This window comes from Gambusia affinis, linkage group LG01 (assembly GCF_019740435.1).
Source record: "Gambusia affinis linkage group LG01, SWU_Gaff_1.0, whole genome shotgun sequence".
NCBI classification, from domain to species: domain Eukaryota; kingdom Metazoa; phylum Chordata; class Actinopteri; order Cyprinodontiformes; family Poeciliidae; genus Gambusia; species Gambusia affinis.
In genome coordinates, this window is record NC_057868.1 from 27,468,188 (window position 1) to 27,486,071 (window position 17,884).

Here is a 17,884-nt window from a genome sequence, read left to right on the forward strand (position 1 = left end):
TCTACCTTCAGCTCATTGCCCCCCTCTCTTGCTTGGGGCCCGATCTTCTCTCATGCTTTCTGCGGCTGTACATCACCAGCTGCCTCTGACAAGGCCCAATTGTCCAGACATCCCAATTTTCCTCTATGGAAAATCCCCCTCTTCTTACTCTCCTGACACAGTGTGATTAATCATCCCATTAACCAATCCACTGTCACTGGATTGTTGAGGAGCACTTATAACACAATCTCTACCATCCCTTAGGAGACATCTAATCTTCAGGCCATCTTCCAAGAGCTCTCAAGGAAAAAATCTTCTTGTCTTTGTGTGCTCCACACCTAAAACAACTATCATTCACGGTGAGCTTTATTGTCTGTCACAAAATGATGTTGTGAGTTAAGAGAATCTTAACTCACAGCAGAGAAACTTCAGCATCGTTTCAGATTTGAGAGAAAAACAAAAACTTTTTATTAGCAATAGTTAAGCACATTTAAGTAAGACCAACTTACAACAAATCAGTCAAAGGGTAATGACAAGTACCGGGCTATGTGAAGTAATGTCTTGGAGTAAGTCAATGATTTGCTGGGAAGCCTGTTCAAATTGGTATTATTTTGAGACTCGCTACAGAAGTAAACAATTTTGAATCCTCTAGTCCTTTAAAAAAATTTAAAGACCATTTCACATTTTTATAGGAGCCAATAGTCTACTTAAAAAGATAACTTATTCCACAAAAATTGCATCTTGGATCACAAAGGGGTCAAGTGATTAAAATCTATTGTGATGATACTAGGGATGATATCAGATTTGTTAGAGATAATACAGAGCCTAAACTTTACGTTTATTGGAATTTTTGTGTTGCGCCAGCTTTGTAATCAATGTCAGGTCAGGGTGGTGGTTAGGAATTTTTTATCTCCAGTGGCAGTGGATCAGAGATAAAGAGTACAGCCAAGATAGTTCACCAGTCAATCACACTGCCACACCCGGACAAATGAGACATTATCCAGACATTAATCAGATAACAACACATTAAACGCCTGCTGTTGTTGTATCAACCTTCCAGACCCCTCGGGTCTTCTGGTTCTGGTCTGCTCTGCATCCCCAGAACCAGAAACAGAAACAGAAACAAACGAGGAGATGCAGCATTCAGCTTCTGTGCACCACAAATTTGGAACAAACTTCCAGAAAACTGTAAAACAGCTGAAACACTGAGTGCCTTTAAATCTAGACTAAAAACCCACCTGTTTAGAGTTGAATTTGAAACGTAACCAATTACAAATTCAACGATGCCACTTGACTTAATGTAATGTTTTAATTGTTGATTCTGTGTTGCACTGTTTGTTATGATGTAGAGTTGATTCGAAGTACCTTGCTGCTGAAATGTGCTGAAATTTGATTGATTGATTGATAAATAAATGTGTTTAATAGAAGGAAGAAAATGCTCCAAACTGAAAACCGAAAAGGCAGAGACAACTTTAAAAAAAAAATTGGATTAAATACATCTCTGCTTGTTTTACATTTCATATTTATTGAAAGAAAGAAGAGCATTGAGCCAATTTGTAAAAAGTAACAAAATAGCAACTATAATACATTAAGTTCAACAAACCTCAAATTCATTAAAAGAAGCTTATAAATACACATTGTTGGGTTGTTGGAATACACCTAATAAAAGTCCTTACAGGGACCATAGCATGGTGGAACATCTGTGGAACAAAAAAATGGTGTAGCTGTAAAGCCAAACGTGAGTGAAAGGTTTTGTTTCTGAACAATAAGGTGCATTTCCCTTTATAAAAACAGTGAAGCGCCATGTGTCAGTGAGAAACAACAATTTGGAAAAGTGACCTTAAAATTAACCTTAATCATCAGTTTATAGAAACAATATTTTTCTTTCTTTAGGCTTAAAGAAAGATTGGGTTAAAAAAATAAATACAGTTTATTGATTGGCTGGATAGACTATGCTATACTATTTACAGAGAGCACTTAATATTTCACCATTGTTCACCATGACATTGCCCATACATATGAACCATGATAAGTACTGTAAAATAATGTTAAATGGATAATCTGAATTAATATTGAAAAAAGGAGACTATGATATGGCTATATGGATAACAGTTGAAGAGACACATACAGACAGGTTAAAGTCTCTGCGTCAAAGTGCATAATGAACAAAGGGCCATTTGCAGCACCTGGGGAAAGTTAAGGCTTCTGGGACAGCTTAATAAAAGGCCCAGTGTCCCCACATAAAAAAAATTAAAAATTAAAAATAGCCGTTTCACTGAAGCTCCCCCTCATAATGCAAGGATTCACAGAAAGCAAACATCTCAATTATTCCTCTGTGTATAGAAGTGAGAAGTAAAGGATTGTGATATCTTGGAACTGGCCCTGTGAAGAGCCACACATGGCACACAAGCACCTTAACCCGCCAATTCATGACCAGTTCATGAATTGGTGAATTTCTAAACCAATTATCAGACAACATCAAACACCACTTTTGTTAGAAAGTGGAAGGCACAAGCTTTCTTTACAGACCACATCCATTAGTGTGAGCCACTTGCAAAGAGGAATTAAGTTTTCTAGTGAAAAAAAATGCTCTAGGGAGGAAGGGATGAAGAGATTGAGAGTTTTAGAGAACTCAGACTAAAAAAAACTTTTAAAAAAGTAGCTGATATTGACTCGGCCAGAATAAAAACATAGCAATCTGGAAATAAATATTTAACAATACTCTTGGTTTCTAAAAAGGAAAAGTTTTTTGTTTTGTTTTTAAGAGGGTCTTTTTTTTTTTTTTTGCAAAAGGACATAATTGTTTAACTCTATAAATATAATTTATATAGTTTCTTTCTTCCATCCTGTGTTCCACAGCTCATGAATTCATACAGATGTACAACCATCATCCGCAAGGCAACGGGTCTTTCATCACTTGCAGACGAATTGGTCTACAACTTTGGTGCACACCCTGCACTTCACATAGCAGCACCAGTGGAACTTGCAGTTGCATCGTTCCACAAGGTGTGCCTTGAACTGGTCGTAACCTCGGCCGCAGCACATCAGCTCGCATCCATCCATGCCCTCTGACGTCTTGTTGCAAAGGCGCCCCACGGTGCCTATGGAGCCAGTGCTTTGGTTCTTTAAGCAGTAGTCTGGACTCTGGTCGATATGCACCAGATCGTTGCTTGTCGGAGCGTTGAAATTGCTGTGCATTGGCACCAGTTTGCCGCGCGAGTTAAGCTTCATGACTGCTGCGCTGTCATACTTCTCCTTCAGAGCGTCGCCCACCTTACGGAAGTCGGCCAGCTGCAACCAGCAGGTCTTTAAGCTGCAGGATCCAGACACACCATGGCACTTGCACGACACATCGGCAAGGTTCGACACCGCCTTGAAGAGAAAAAAAAAAAGATAATAATAATAATGAACAAGTGGCTAAAAGTGGTAATTCCCATTTGAAAACGCCTGCTGCTGGCCCTGCAGAAAACAAATTCAGTGTATTGGAAAACTGCATACTGCTTGGAAATGTTCTGGTTGCAATTTTGTGGTTGAAACTACAAAATTTTGTATTTTTTTAAAGATTTCTTTCGTGCCTTTTAGTGAAATGCAAGTAAAAAAGATTTTGTAATTTCTGACATGCATAAGCTCTCTTTATTCTGATACTCAAATAAAATCCATTGCAACCAACAACCTTCAAAATTTAGCTAATTAGTATAAATCAGAACAAATGCAGCTGCAGTGTGATAGTCTATGTGATTTCTTAAGGAAAATGAGAGCAAAAACACAACATTATTAAGACCAAGGGAAACATTAGACAGGGATGAAGCTGTGTAGAACTTTAAACTTTGTTTTTATTTCAACTTTGGCTAATCTCATTGAGACTTGGGTTTTCCCATTTCAAGACTGACCCATTTTAACTCTCTAGCTCAACACTCAGGAAGAGCAAGGCAGATGTCATGATTGGACAACTGACAGGCTGATGGGGTGTCCCCTCAGCTCATTAGTTCCCATAACCATGAGAAAAACAAAAACCTTATTAAAGCGCATACAAAGAGTCAGTGTGACCCTGCAGGGACTACACACAGGGCTGCTAGGACTGTGGGAGTTATATAGACATTGGTACGGTTGGTTATAAAATAATATCCTAAGTTATGAACATCTTGATGTACTATCCAAATATTGAGTATGGCACAACTGCAAACACCCCAAGGACAGGCATCAGGACAGGTAAGCTGCTCAGAGATCAGAGTTTCCCTCCCAGCAAAACAATGTGGTTCCACAAAGCGCTCCGCAGGTGGCGAATGTGAATGCTTTTCAGTCCTTTTTTCTTTTTTAGTGGGTTTGTGTGTTTGAAAGGGGGAGAGGAGGTGTGCGAGTGTGTTTGAAAGGGAGAGGGGGAGTATGGGGAAGAAAAAAAAACAAAAAAACACAACCTTTGTCCTCTAGGTCTCATGGCTATTACATGCGATACTAGTACTGGTTTTTGCATTTATCACATTAGGCCCAACGATTGTAATTTGACATAAAAAGCAAAACATTTAAGAAGTATGAATATTTTTGTAAGGCACTCTACATCCCCAAAGGGTTGCACTGTAACTTGTCTCTCCAGCAATCAAAGATGCTGCTGTTGTCATAAGGGATCACTTTTCTTCTGAGGGCATCATTATTTTGTTTTAGTCTCCAAAGGTGCACAACATAAAATGTCCACTCCACTGTTTAACTTGAAAGGGAACAGTTTGGCCAAAGAGATCTAGCAAGATGCTTTCTCTGAGGTTGATTCAAGATGTTTGGAAAGGAAAAACCCCAGAGCTGTTTCCAACGACTCCCTCTTCCCATACACATCAAAGCTGCAGAGGGAGTGGACAGACAGAGCTGTTAAACAGATGATCATACAGAATCTGTTTTATGGACCTGGATTGTCTCACTTCTAAAAGCCTGCTTTCCTGTTTGAGAACTTTTACACTTGTTTCTTATCGGCTAATGTAAAAGGTGATTCCTTACCCTCCTTCCTGCCTCATTATTGTGAAGGTTCATCTGCAGTCTTGCGCTATCGTACGAGCCTTTTGGATAGCTCTTCTCCCTTTCGCGTGCATCCACAAACTCCCTGGAGAACCTGTAGCCATAGTTGAGGTTGTCTCCACATCCGCCCCACAGCCAGTCTCTCTGTAGATCTTTGGGACGAGCGGCCCGACTGCACCCGCAGCTGTTGAGCTCGCCCTCTCTGCAGGCGCGGCTCACTGTGTTCACCACGCCTGCTGCGCTGATGGCATAGGTGAACGCCGTTTCCCGACTGCCTGTAGATACACAGACATAAGCATCATATCACATTTGACATACTGAGGCTGGAACAGAAAAATCTAAATGCTACTCTGTAGGCTGAATAATATTGCCTTGTAAATATTCATACTGAACTTCTTTATGCTTCGTCACAACCCAAGAACATGATGTATAGGAGTGATATCTCAACACAAAGTAGCACGTCATTGATTTTTCTTTTTCAACTAAGGACGTAAAAAGTTTGGTGTGTATGTGTATTCAGTTCCCTTTTACTCTAACACTAAAAATACTTCAGCATAACCAACTACCTCAGAAGTTTCCCATTTAGTAAATAGAGCCTCCTTGTGTGCACATTAACAAGCAAACTGGCACGCAAAGCAGGTTTGGTAGTAAAATATGATTACAAGCATTGCACATTGTATGGAGAACTGTTTGATCGTCCAGAAATGGAAAGAGTACCGCACAACTGCAAACCTGGCTATCCACTTGAACTGAATGTACTGAACTGAATTTGAGAATGCACAAAGAGGTCCATGGTAACATGAGAGAAGCTACAAAGATCCACAACACAGGTAGACGTATCTATGAACACAAAAAACTATTAGGTGTGGATTCCAAACCTAATAAGAAGGAAAAAGAAAGCCATGTTGCCATAATGTCATTAGAAGTCCAATTTGCAAGTTGCAACAAACCATAAAAGGACACAGAAGGTGCTCTTGACACTAGCGACTTGTCGCTGCATATGCAGTGAAAGCTGGTTCTACAAGATATTAAGCAAGTAATTTCCCTTCCACTTCACAGCTATGTGTTACTTCGTTTTGTTTAATCTAAAAAATCCCAAGAAAATTGTTTAAATTTATGGTTGAAATGTTACAAAAATATTGAGAAGTTCAAGCGGTGGGAATACTATGCGAGGCCCCGTCTCCATTTTTGGAGTTTAAGCATTGATGTCTATTCAATACTAGAGGCATCTCAGTGCCGTTCTGATTTCAGAGTGTGTGTGATGTTGTGAGATGTGATGTCATCTGACAGCATTCACTATACACTTAAGATTACAAAGCCCTCCAGCCAAGTAGTGCAGGCTCGTCATCCGACAGCATGTTGAACAGTGTAATCTGCTTTGCTGTTATTGGGATGCAGCCAGAGAGAACACAGCGCCCTCAAGTGACAGAGATCCCTCTTCACAAGCCACTCACATTTGAGCAAAATTAAAAGTGACAGCGACTCTTTTGCTTTGTCTTTCGTGAGTGACTGATCATGGAGGCACAGTTCATCAAAGTCCACGTTTTCTGCCCTCAACATTTCCTCTATACAGACAAGAGGTAGGTACAGAAATGTGCATGGACTGTATACATTGTCACTCCAACAAAGCCACAGACAAGTACGGAAAACCAAGATAAAATAGCAGCTCAAAAGGAACAAGATGAAAAAATAAAAACTAAAAAGCTGGTTGGTGGAATGAGAAGACAAGAGCTGCTAAACAATAAAAAAGCACGGTTCATATACTTACTGGACAAAATCTATAGGGACTGAGCGGTAATGACAACAACAGATGGGAGGAAAAAGGAGATGGGTCAAGAAAAAAAAAATTATAGAGCAAGAAAAATACACAAATATAAATGATGGGAAACAACCACACTGAATAACTCCTTTGTCAAGTCTCAAAGAATGCTTTGAGGCAGATAAGATCAGAGTTCCTGGGGGATTAATTAGTTGTGAACAACTTTTAATCCAGCCTCAGGATATTGGCCTAATAGTGGAACTGTGGACAGATGCACTCTAATCTTCTGAGCTGCTCATGCACCATAACCTTGAGCAAGCAAAGCCACCAAAAAGAGGAAATCTGAACACAGTCTCACTCTGATGCTCAGTTTTAAAGCTTTCCCACAGACAACTGTAAAGTGGAGGACATGTTTATCCAGCTCACAGTGGACCAAGACCAAGTCAATGCTGTGGAGGATGAGAGCTGGAAGACTGGCAGTGTGTAAAGTTTCGTTTAGGACTCACCTGTGGAAGGTCAGAAGTACTCCACTAATTGAATGCAAATGGAAGAAATTCTGGTTTTATTCCCAATAGAAGATTAACCCTCAACATTGCATCTAGAGACACTAATTCAACAGTTGATCAGTTGGTTTACGTGTTAAAATGAGCTACTTTTCAAAGACTGAAATCAAAGATGCGTTTATATAGGAAGACTTTAGATTCTGCATCTTTAAAAAAAATAATAAAATAAAATAACCTCCTGATTTGGGATTACATGATGCACTTCCGCAGCAACACATTGCTGTTGATAATATTTTTGATCAATGTCAACCCAGCCACTTAAAACCAGTGAGCATAGAGTGGCCTGAACAACCTCATGTTAAATTTGGATCTACAAAACACAACACAGTTGCATTTTACAGGACACCTCCTAAAACGTAATTAAATCAAAAATCCAACCAACTTTAAATACTGTATTTTTTGGACTACAAGCCGCTACATTTTTCCCACGCCTTGAAACATGCGACTTATAGCCCAGTGCGGCTTTTCTGTGGATTTTTCTTCAACTGCCACGGGGTTCCTTAGCAGGTAGTGAATCAGTGGAAGTCAAAATTGGAAATCACAGAAGAAAGTGCTGATTTTAATTTAGAACAAACTGACAGCAGGCACGACAGAGAAATATTTTCAATCTCATACCCCTTCATCATGGAAAGCACACGGAGAAGTTTGTATGATGCCGCTTTTAAGCTGAAGGCTATCAATCTGGCGGTACAGATTGATAGCTGTTGCACATATGCTCGATGTGAACGAATCCATAGTTTGCCATTGGACACGCAGGGCTGCATCCTTAATAGCAGATGTATTCAGGATGCAGGCCTTGCAAGAATATGTTTATGAAAAATATTTTTAAGTCTAATTACTTTACTTTAATTAGTTAGAATGTGCTTTTTTTTATTGTGTTTTTTTTAATGCTTTGAAACTGAAGTTATTGTTTACAAGCCAGTAAAAGAAGTGGTCACAGGTCACTTAATGCAATCTTAAAACACCACACTCTGCTAGAACGCCCTGGTCTGATAACATCGTAAAGATTTCACAAAGCAAACTCAAAACCAGGGCTGGTTACTTTTGAGATCCGACACTTTACTATGGCTCATATATTTTTTTTGTTGTTTTTTTTTTTTTTTTCTTGCTGTAATTTGGAGTTTTATTTCACATTTCCATCACTACTATTTTTTATTGATTTAATCTGTCCTACTGCTTTTGGTTTGCTGTAGTTTATAGTCCAACTTGTGTGCTTTTCTAAAAGAATGCATCAAATTTTGTTTTGGGGCAAAAATTAACAACTTGGCGATGGACAAAAAGCATTTTGTGGTTGGGTGGCAAAATCAGTTTTTTCCTTCGCTTGTCTAATTTGTATAAAACATTCGGGCCGTTGAAAAATGCACACCCAAGATAAATTATAGAAATTCTCCCACCGCAAGCAATGACTGGGATCAAAACCAATACCAAATGCAATCCAATAGCATTTTGCGACTAAAGCTGTCAAGACTGCTGTAAGTCTTCAGAGATCACAACACTGATATTTTATGTTAGTTACACTTAGAGAGCATTTAAGTACTGGTGAGGAAACTAAACCAAATGCAGTTAATCCACAAATGGGTTTGCGTTTAGCAAAAGAAAGCTAAACTAAGTTGGCAAAAACCATTTGATTCCACTCCTCATATATCTATAAGCACATACAGACACTGTAATCTCTGACAAGTTGATATATTGGAACATACACTCACTGCACTCCTATTATGTTTAAGTACAGGCAGAAAGCAATCATTCAGACTGTATATATATATATATATATATATATATATATATATATATATATATATATATATATATATATATATATATATATATATATATATATATATATATATATATATATGCATGTGTGTGTGTGTGTATTAGACCATCTCCCATTCATCAGGGAGAAAGCAGATTCTCTCCCTCCCTCCTGCTCCATGTCAGAGGTTGCTTTTGTGGGCCAAAGCCACATGTGATTTATCCAGCAACCTCACCCACCAACTATTCCCTTCACTCAGCTGCTGAGAATCATCAGCCCCATGCATTTCACACACAGGCATATATAATTTAAAAGACTAAAAAGAGGTCAGTTCATGAATAATAATAAAAAAAAAAAAAAAAAACAGAAGAGAAATCTTATTTCACACTACTTCACTTGTCGTACTCAAATTTTCACATTGTGCCTCGCTACAGCCTCAAAACCTGTTCAATAGACAAACACAATAGGGTGTGTAATAATAAAAAAGTAGAAATAAAATTATCCATGGTTTTCTGCTTTTTTTTTTTTTTAAATCATTGAAATCTTTCAAGTGTGGCCCACTTTCGTGTTCCGCCATTTTTTTGCTCAAATGCTCCGTCTTTAAATGCAGTGTAACCAAATACCATCAAAGGTCACATATTTCACTGAACATAGTCCACCTGTGTATAATGCAATTTCAATATAACTACAATTGCTTTGCCATGTCCTCTAAATAAAAGGAACACTCCAGAGGGGGCAAGGATAAAGTTCTAGAAAAGTTCTGGAGAGTGAGTTTATCAAAATGTCCAAAGGTTGTAACATTTCTGTCGGCACTTTAACTCTGGAGGAGGTGCAAAAATACATAGTTCTCAGGATTGAGAATCTGTTGACGAGACAAATATTAGTCGTAATCTCCAAAAATGTGTCCTTTGCTTAAGAGTGAGTGTAAGAAAGGTATGTTTAAAAGAAGGCAACATAAGGTCATGTTAATCTGGTGCACACCATGTCAGAGACATTATAAATATATAGAGAATGTGCTCAAGTCAGATGACTTAAATTTGTAACTTTTTTGCTTGAATCCAAAACAATGTGTGCGTGTTAGAAAACTAACTCTCATATCTTTATGGTGGCAGCAGTATCATGGTGAGGGGAAAGAAAAAAAAAAATCAAAGCCAGAAATTTCCTTTCTATTAGTACATCATATCAAAGAATATTCATGTGTCAGAATGTTAGACAAAGTTCAGACTTTAATCTAATTGAGACGGTGACAGAACTTTAAAATTGTTACTCACGGGTCTCAACACAATCTGCTAAGGTTGAGCTACTTATCAAAGTTAGTAGATAGAGACCCCCAAATATTTAAGGCTTTAGTTGTAGCTCGAAATTTTCTATGAAGTATTCAAGGGAGCTGGGAAAAGAAGAACACTGCACTTGTGATTTCTAACAGTAAAATGTTATAAAATGCAGTTACCTTCATAATTATAGTACTGTTTCTTTCAGTTTATCACATAAAAACACAAGAAAATACATAAAAGTTGTGGATGTGACAAAATACCGAAAAGTTCTAATTGTATGAATGCGTTTTTTTTTTTTTTTTTGCAAGGCACTGTGAGGTACGTATATACATCACTCTGGTGAGTAGCTACAGCTGGAACTAAATCTGCCCAATTTGTCTTCATGCATACGTTTCCTGTGCTTTCCTTTTTGTTTAACAATCGAAGAATTTCTTACCTATTTGCATGACGCGTCCAAAAACAGAGGCGTTGTCCACCGTGCTGCAGTTCCAGCGCCGGTGCCTGAATTGGTACTGGCATTCTCGAATCCCCATTTTGGCACCTTCGCCAATGAACTGCATGTGGTCCTGGTAAAGCTGGCACAGTTTCTTCTGGCCCTGAGACAGGCCCACCAGCTGGCTGCACAGAGGCTGGGCCCCGATGATGTAGGCCTCTGGGATCAGTAAAGGGTTCATGGCCAAAGACCTGGGGGTGGTGGGACACACAGTGCAGTGTTTTCACTCATGTGCCACTGAAACAGATGTATGGCGGTTTCACAGGCCAAGGCCGTGATCAGCAGTTGATTTCACTTGATTGGCTTTGAGAAAGGTATGTAAATCATTGCAATGAGAGGCATTTAATCAGTGCCACAAGTAAAATCTCTTCATGCGAGCTCAAGAAAAACATTTAGAGGGTAATGAGAGCAAAAACTATTCAGAATGTAATTGAAAACAACATCGCGATAAATGCTCTGATGTATTTGTTTTGAATCTAGGAAAATTATAAGGCTATCCCCAATCATGCATTGAGAAAATGCTGCTTCAGTCTTAGTTTTAAAGCTTTTACTTAACAGGAAAGAAAAAAAAAAGATTTTGCAGATTATTGACATCATAATAGCTTAAACTAAATAATTCTCAAACCCTTGTTGTGTCTAAAATAATGAGCCTCCAAGGTTTGCACAATTTTTGGGTGCCAAATATGGAACTGATTGTTCCATATTTAAATTAAGTGCTGTAGTCAGAAGAAAAAAAGCAGATGACTGTACGCAAGAATATAGCAAGAACCAATGTAAGGCAGCAGAAAGAGGAACACCAGTGTGAGCATCTGGTTCCAGGCCACAAGACAATTAGAGCAGCCCATCTCCGAGACCCCAGAGAGACACAATTAGCCCCCAGTGTAACCTGATCAACTGAGGAAACTCACCAGCGAGGGAACACGGGAATGAATACACTGATACATACACACTAAGGCACATAGCAGGGGGAAGAAAGAAAAAAAATCACTGCAGCTTCTCAGCACTCAAACACACATGCAGATTGATGCTCTGTCAACATCCACCCTTAAATCATTCACACCTGTGAGTTCTCTCTAAAAGGAAACAGAAAGACACACAGACTTTTTTTGCCTCCATGTCAACTCTGTAAAAAATCCCTGGTAATGAAAGAGTCTTCAACAAGGTTTGTAATCGGACTCAGTATTTGAACTTTAATGGTGCTGCTCGCCGAGTTGGGTCCATTAGTTAAGTTTCTTTTTTTTTCTACAAATTAATTCCATAATGGGCTCCCATTGTGCAAACCATTTGCTTTGATCTGGCTGTTTCTATTTTTCCACATTAAAAAAAAAAAAAGTCTTGTTTAATAAATTACATTTCAATGTTATAGAAAACTCAAGCTGTCTTTCAAAGCCAGCAAAGAAAAATATCAAATTTTTAAACAGAAATTTCTCCCATTGTGTTTTTTTTTTTTTTGCTCCTTTAAGCTTTTTAAACAAGTCTGAGATTCAAATAAAAATTTATCAAATGGACAACGCTGACAAATTAAGACAAAGTGAAATCTCGTAGAAGCAGAAATGTCTACATACCACCATGAGTTGGCCTCCACGACCACCTGCATGAGGAGTGTGAGGAGTGTGAGGGCAAAGACACAGTGCCTGGAGTCCAGCAAGCTGCCACAGGGCCAGCAAACTGGCCGACAAACACAACCTAGCCTCATGTTCATACTGCCAGAGATCTGCAAAAGAACAGAGTGAATTTGTTTAGTTCTTCTTGCTTGTTATGCTTATTTTGCATGTTTCAGAATAAAAACGTGCATGTTAAGTAACAATTTTATCTAAATTTGCTTATGTGCAGGAAAGATGCAAAAGTGATGAGAGCCAAGAGGTCATCAGTGCTTGCACTGCAGAGCCAGAAAAGTCATTTAGTCTGATTGTGAATCAGAAAGACTGATAAAAAAAAAATGATTGAATGAACAACGCTGACAAGTTAAGACATGCAGTCAGAGATGAAACAATGGTCATGAAACCAGACACATTCCTGAAAGCAGCAAGGGAAGGCCTAAAGTTAGATTTTATAGAGATGCATTTTAGTGTACAAATTGTTCAGATGAGACTTCTAGAACCAACATCCTCAGACTACAAAATAACATTATTTAGGGTTTCTATGTATAACAGTCATCAAATCTATCATCAATTTGTATCACTGTATTAAGAGGGATGTTTTTTGCTTTTTTTATGTTGATTTTGAGAAGTGAAAATATATTGTTTTTTTAGATCATAGTTTTAATTTCAAGAAATTTCTAGGAACTTTTAAAATTTCTATATTAAAAATATTTAACAGCTCTTGGACTGTTTGAGCAGGAAGTGCTGCTAAACTAAAGAATATTTAGGTCGTTATTCTGCGAAAGGTTTAACTCAATTTCTATTCGGTAATTTAATTTCTGGCAAACATGAGCCATGTTTTGTGTGCCGTAACTCACATTTACGGGGGGAAAAGGGGGGTCGAGCGCTATTGTTGAACGAGTGCGTGGTATTGGCGCAGTTTGACGCAGGCAGAAAATGAGTCTAAATAATTGCCCCTTATTTTCCAAACCAAGCAGCCGTGCCAGCCTTCAGGTTCTGTGTGAATTTTGGGATAGAGTTGTGATTTGCCACGCTCCTTTTATTTTTTTTCAGGGTTGATTCGGGGAGAACCACAAGACAACCTAAAACTTAAAAAAAAAATGCCAACTTCCCCCGGCACGCATGTAAAATGACTCACACATGCATCAGCATGTGCTTGGACGTTTTTGCGTGCAGCCCGGTAATAGTAATAATAATAATAATAATTTGCGAGCTTGTTCTTTTTGCTTTTCACCGTAATTTAAAAAGCAGTTATTTTTCATAAACAAGAGGCCTTGCGTAGATTTTAAACTAGTTTATGGAGTTTTTCGTGGCCTAAACAAAGCCGGTCTGAAAATACATTAAGTAGATAGCTCTTATAAATAACTTCCTTTAAAACTTTACATTTACGAACGGAAAGCATAACATTTATGAATGTTTGAGACAGTAAAAAAAAGTAGTAATGTTTTATTTGAACAATAATAAATATTTCATTGCAGTTAGCTGAAATTATTAGTATTATGCCCCGCCATCGTAAGGTGTGTAAATCCATGCGTCCAGTGACCCCTGGAAGCGATTTGACCCGAGCAAAGGTTTCCTAGGAGCTGGTCAGATGACTAATGATTGCGCTGGGAATTTTTGTCGGAGCAAAAAGTATCTAACTGAAGAAATTTATTTGGGGGTCCCTATCTACTAACTTTGAGAAAACGGGCAATTATCACTGCTGAAGAAATTAGGGACCCTTATCGGAACCGAAGAGTTATCTGGGGCGGAAATTCTGTCGATATTTTTGGAAAACTTGGAAAGTTAATTTAAGCTTCTTTTTTTATTTTCGTTCTCACAAAAACATTTAATTCTAAGTTCTTACAATAACAACTTGCATCTCATCAGGGAGTTTTTACGGAAAACGAAAGGTAGCCATGAAAAAACAAACATTCGGTGACAATCACAGTTTCACAAATGTACTGTTTAGGGTTAAAATTAAAAGCACACATTTCAACACACACAAATTAATGAACACGTTTCTCCTTGATGCTTCTTAAAAACCAGGAGAGGGAGCCAGGTGCAAGGATTTGATTATGGAAAAAGCACGAAGTGACATTTCAGGCTTAGAAAACACTTGAAGCCATCATTCACGTAGAGTTGTCACAAATAGGTTATGGATGACATTTGCTCAATTTCGTTTTTATTATCATTATTTTACACTCCGGTAGCAGTCTCAGCAGGTTGAAGTGTGTCGGTTTTTTCAAAGCATGTTTCACACACTACATCTGTCAAGAACTTACATACACATTCACATTCAGGAAGCAAATGCTTTCCACTGATCCCAATAGGACCATTAAAACATAAACACCGGCTCGTGTAAAAATTGAGTCAAGCGGGACAAGATATACTCACCAGGGAGAACAGCGCTTTAGAAGTAGCAATCCACTCTCTGCAGACGTTATTGATGAAATAATCCCAGATCTGGCCAGGTGGATTTCAGGTTACTGAAGGCAAACTTTGCCTTTTATATCCGGATCTCTTGGAAAAGTGCTTGATGAGGCTGAGAGTTCTTCTGTTTTCGAGTTTTTAGTGTGCAGGATCGCCCCACTAGTGTATCTATTAAAAGCGTTCCGTGCGCTTATAGCAGCTTAGATGTCTGGTGAAAACAGCTCAATGCACGAAAAAAAAAATAAAAATAATAATAATGCATGTATCTTTATATATAAAAAACAGTGAAAGGAAATGACTTCCTTTTACAGTGCGTAAATTCTGCGGCAGAAATTACTAAATAAAGCCAAAGTGCTACTGGCAGGATCGTAGTATGTCGTCCTACTTTGTCGATTTACGTCTGAATTAAACTGGAGTGAAGCCACTCACTAATTAAACCTCATCTACATCAGAGCCAAAAAACAACAAACAATCGAAAATAAGAAAAAAAAAACAACATTTCATGCACATTGGATCCAGCCGCTTCAGCCGCTCAAGTCATAGCGCTCTTTACCTGCAGAAAGATCCACACGGTGATCCTCGCCACACACGACTTGTCAATTTACCTTCCATTCTGCAGTGCTCTGATAATTCCCTCAGCCTGAGTCAAAAAATTGCACGCGAGAAAAAAATTAAGTCCACCGCTGAACAAGTTGCTGGGGTAAAAAGGAAAATTAAAAAAAAAAAGTCGAATCCAGGCTGTATGCTCCAAGGAAAGAGAGACAACTTTCCCTTATCTTCCAAACGGTGCGGCTTGGCGAGCGAGTGCGCGCGGTGCCAAGAGGACAGAGCGTGTGAAACAGCGGCGTCTTTAGCTGGCTCCGTGTGCTTTGTGCTCCCACGCTCTATGTGTGCGTCTGGTTACGTTCAAGTGCAGAAAACTAGCCCTCCCTCTCCCCGGCTCTCTCTCCCCCTTTTCGCTTCTCTCTCACCTGCTAAAGTTGCCTCCTCTCCGGTACTTGCACGGATGCGCCGCTCGACAAAAAGAAATAAATTCTTCAAAGCGCATGCGCTTCACATCTATACCTATCGCTTTCTTCCAACGACTAGCATTTTAAGAAGCAAAGAATTTCAGCAAAGGTAAAGTTGAGCAGGGAGGGTGGGCAGAGAGAGAGAAGGGGGGAAGGCGGAAAAGGCTGTAACAAAACAAGCGTCTCTATTACCTAAAATAAACTTATAAAGCACCCGCGGCTATTAGCCCATCCATACCAGGGCAGAGTCGGAGATTTTCACCGGCTGTATATCAGGTTACCGCTCCAACACAATCAAGACAAGTAGATCCACACCGTGCGCTGCTTACACAAGCCGATCTCATCACCTGAAGGCCTGCCTGCTGTTCGGTCCTTGCGGTAGGCCTAATTATTATTTTTATGGCACTCTATCTGAAAACAGGCTGCCGAGATCTAGACGCTTCCAGGTCGATATTTTTCAATCAGGCCGACGCCGACAGTTGGGGCAAAGTGGATAATAGTTTCACACAGGAAGTCTGTGAATCGGCTGTGCTCGCTGAAGGCACCTCTGATGTAAATTCCACCCGAAAAGGATTCCCATATGGAAAGAGAAAAAATGAGATACAACAACCTCCATTTATTGTATATTATTGTCCATTCATTTCTTAGTATTTAATCTCCATTTATTGGAGATTATCATGACCGTGGTTATTTCTGAGTCTCTGTCCTTACGATTCTCCTGTTTAATATAAAAAGTTATCTTCATAATAGTTTTGTGTCTGTGAAGTTTTTGAAATTGCCCTGCTGTAAAGAGATGTATTCTACTGGGTTGCACACATATCATACAGTGTTGGTGTCTGTCTGTATACCAACACTTTATTTTATGTGATATACAAGTGGATCTGAATAAATAAGAGTATAATTGAAATTAATTTATGTCTGGAAATAACAAAAGAAATATGAAACTCATTACACTGATATGTCAAGCATTTATTTCTGTCATTTTTTTATGAACATGGTTTACAGATTATGAAAATCCAAAATTAAAATTTCTTGTAAAATTCAATGTGTTATATAGAAAAAAAAATGTCAACTGAGAAATGCCAGGTTTGTAGCCCAAATTGTTTCAATAGTAGCCTTGTGCTTAAGTCTGCTTGTCTGCATTGTTAGGTTTTATGTCTAGATTTGACAATACTCAGCAGAATCTCTGTGAAGTTTAGATGAATGGACTTGGTGGTGCTGACTTTGGACTTGATAAAACACAGTGGACCAACATCAAGAGATCTCACAGCTGCCCAAATCAGCACTGACTGTGGAATCTTCATACTGGTTTTCAGGCAGCTGAGATTTTCTGCCGCTCCTCTACCCCTCCAGACTCCGGCACCCAAATTAAATGCAGCATTGTCTTTCATTTGAAAAGATGATTTAGTCAGAACTTTGTCTGAGCGTAGTGCTTCTTATTGCACTTAGTCCATTCATAGTCCACACTTTGTGAATCTTTTCTATCTGCATATACTGGATTTGTTTCAGAAGCTTCTCAAGGCTGCAGTTATCGCTGTTGCTTGTGTATATTTTTTCTACCATCTGTTTTTATTTCTCTAACCGTTCCTTGTTTGGACATAACGCACTATTAACATCTTAATTTCTTACTATTTATCTTCTGCGGTGTTGCTTTCTTGACTGTTGTGCCAATGCTTGTCTCAGGGATAAGTGGTAGGTCAGCTGTCATCTGAATGACTATAAGCCATAGCCCCATAGCTTCTGCATGATGCAGGTCATACCACAGCATTTCTTTATTATAAATCTTTTTTACAATTTTTTTAATTTACTATTTTTGTTGTCACTATACCACATTCTAATTTTATTAGAAACAAACATCCGGCCTTCAATAGCCAATAAATTAGATTTCTTGAATTAAATTCCTGAAATAAAACTACTTTTAATAATATTCAAATTGAATGAGATGGAGGTGGAAGGATGGGTATTTTCAATTGATTTTGAATCAAATGGTGTTAGATAAGCAGGAGTAGGGGTGGATCATAAAGATGTTGATTTCA

At 38.6% G+C, this 17,884-nt stretch overlaps 1 protein-coding gene across 3 annotated transcripts; it reads right to left on the reverse strand.

Annotated features, from left to right (window-relative positions):
• Window positions 1-1,484: 1,484 nt before the first annotated feature.
• Window positions 1,485-16,410, reverse strand: wnt5a (wingless-type MMTV integration site family, member 5a). Of its 3 annotated transcripts, XM_044139815.1 has the most exons (6): window positions 15,392-16,408; window positions 14,803-15,059; window positions 12,391-12,539; window positions 10,769-11,016; window positions 4,963-5,255; window positions 1,485-3,351 (listed from the first exon to the last, which is right to left on the reverse strand). In XM_044139815.1, the coding sequence occupies exons 3-6, from the start codon at window positions 12,525-12,527 to the stop codon at window positions 2,893-2,895; spliced, it is 1,137 nt and encodes a 378-aa protein (XP_043995750.1). In that variant the 5' UTR covers window positions 12,528-12,539; window positions 14,803-15,059; window positions 15,392-16,408; the 3' UTR covers window positions 1,485-2,892. The 3 variants fall into 3 exon arrangements, with proteins under 3 accessions (XP_043995750.1, XP_043995839.1, XP_043995931.1); XM_044139904.1 differs by lacking the exon at window positions 14,803-15,059 and having other exon boundaries at window positions 15,810-16,410; XM_044139996.1 differs by lacking the exon at window positions 14,803-15,059 and having other exon boundaries at window positions 15,392-16,410.
• Window positions 16,411-17,884: the final 1,474 nt, after the last annotated feature.

What these genes read in the sequence shown, in the direction of transcription:
- wnt5a (XM_044139904.1), bottom strand. Translation starts at nt 12,527, where the DNA reads ATGAACATGAGGCTAGGTTGTGTTTGTCGGCCAGTTTGCTGGCCCTGT. An exon ending in GTGGAGGCCAACTCATGGTG is followed by an intron (nt 11,017 to 12,390) that starts GTATGTAGACAT and finishes CACCACCCCCAG; the next exon opens with GTCTTTGGCCATGAACCCTT. An exon ending in TGGACGCGTCATGCAAATAG is followed by an intron (nt 5,256 to 10,768) that starts GTAAGAAATTCT and finishes GTGTATCTACAG; the next exon opens with GCAGTCGGGAAACGGCGTTC.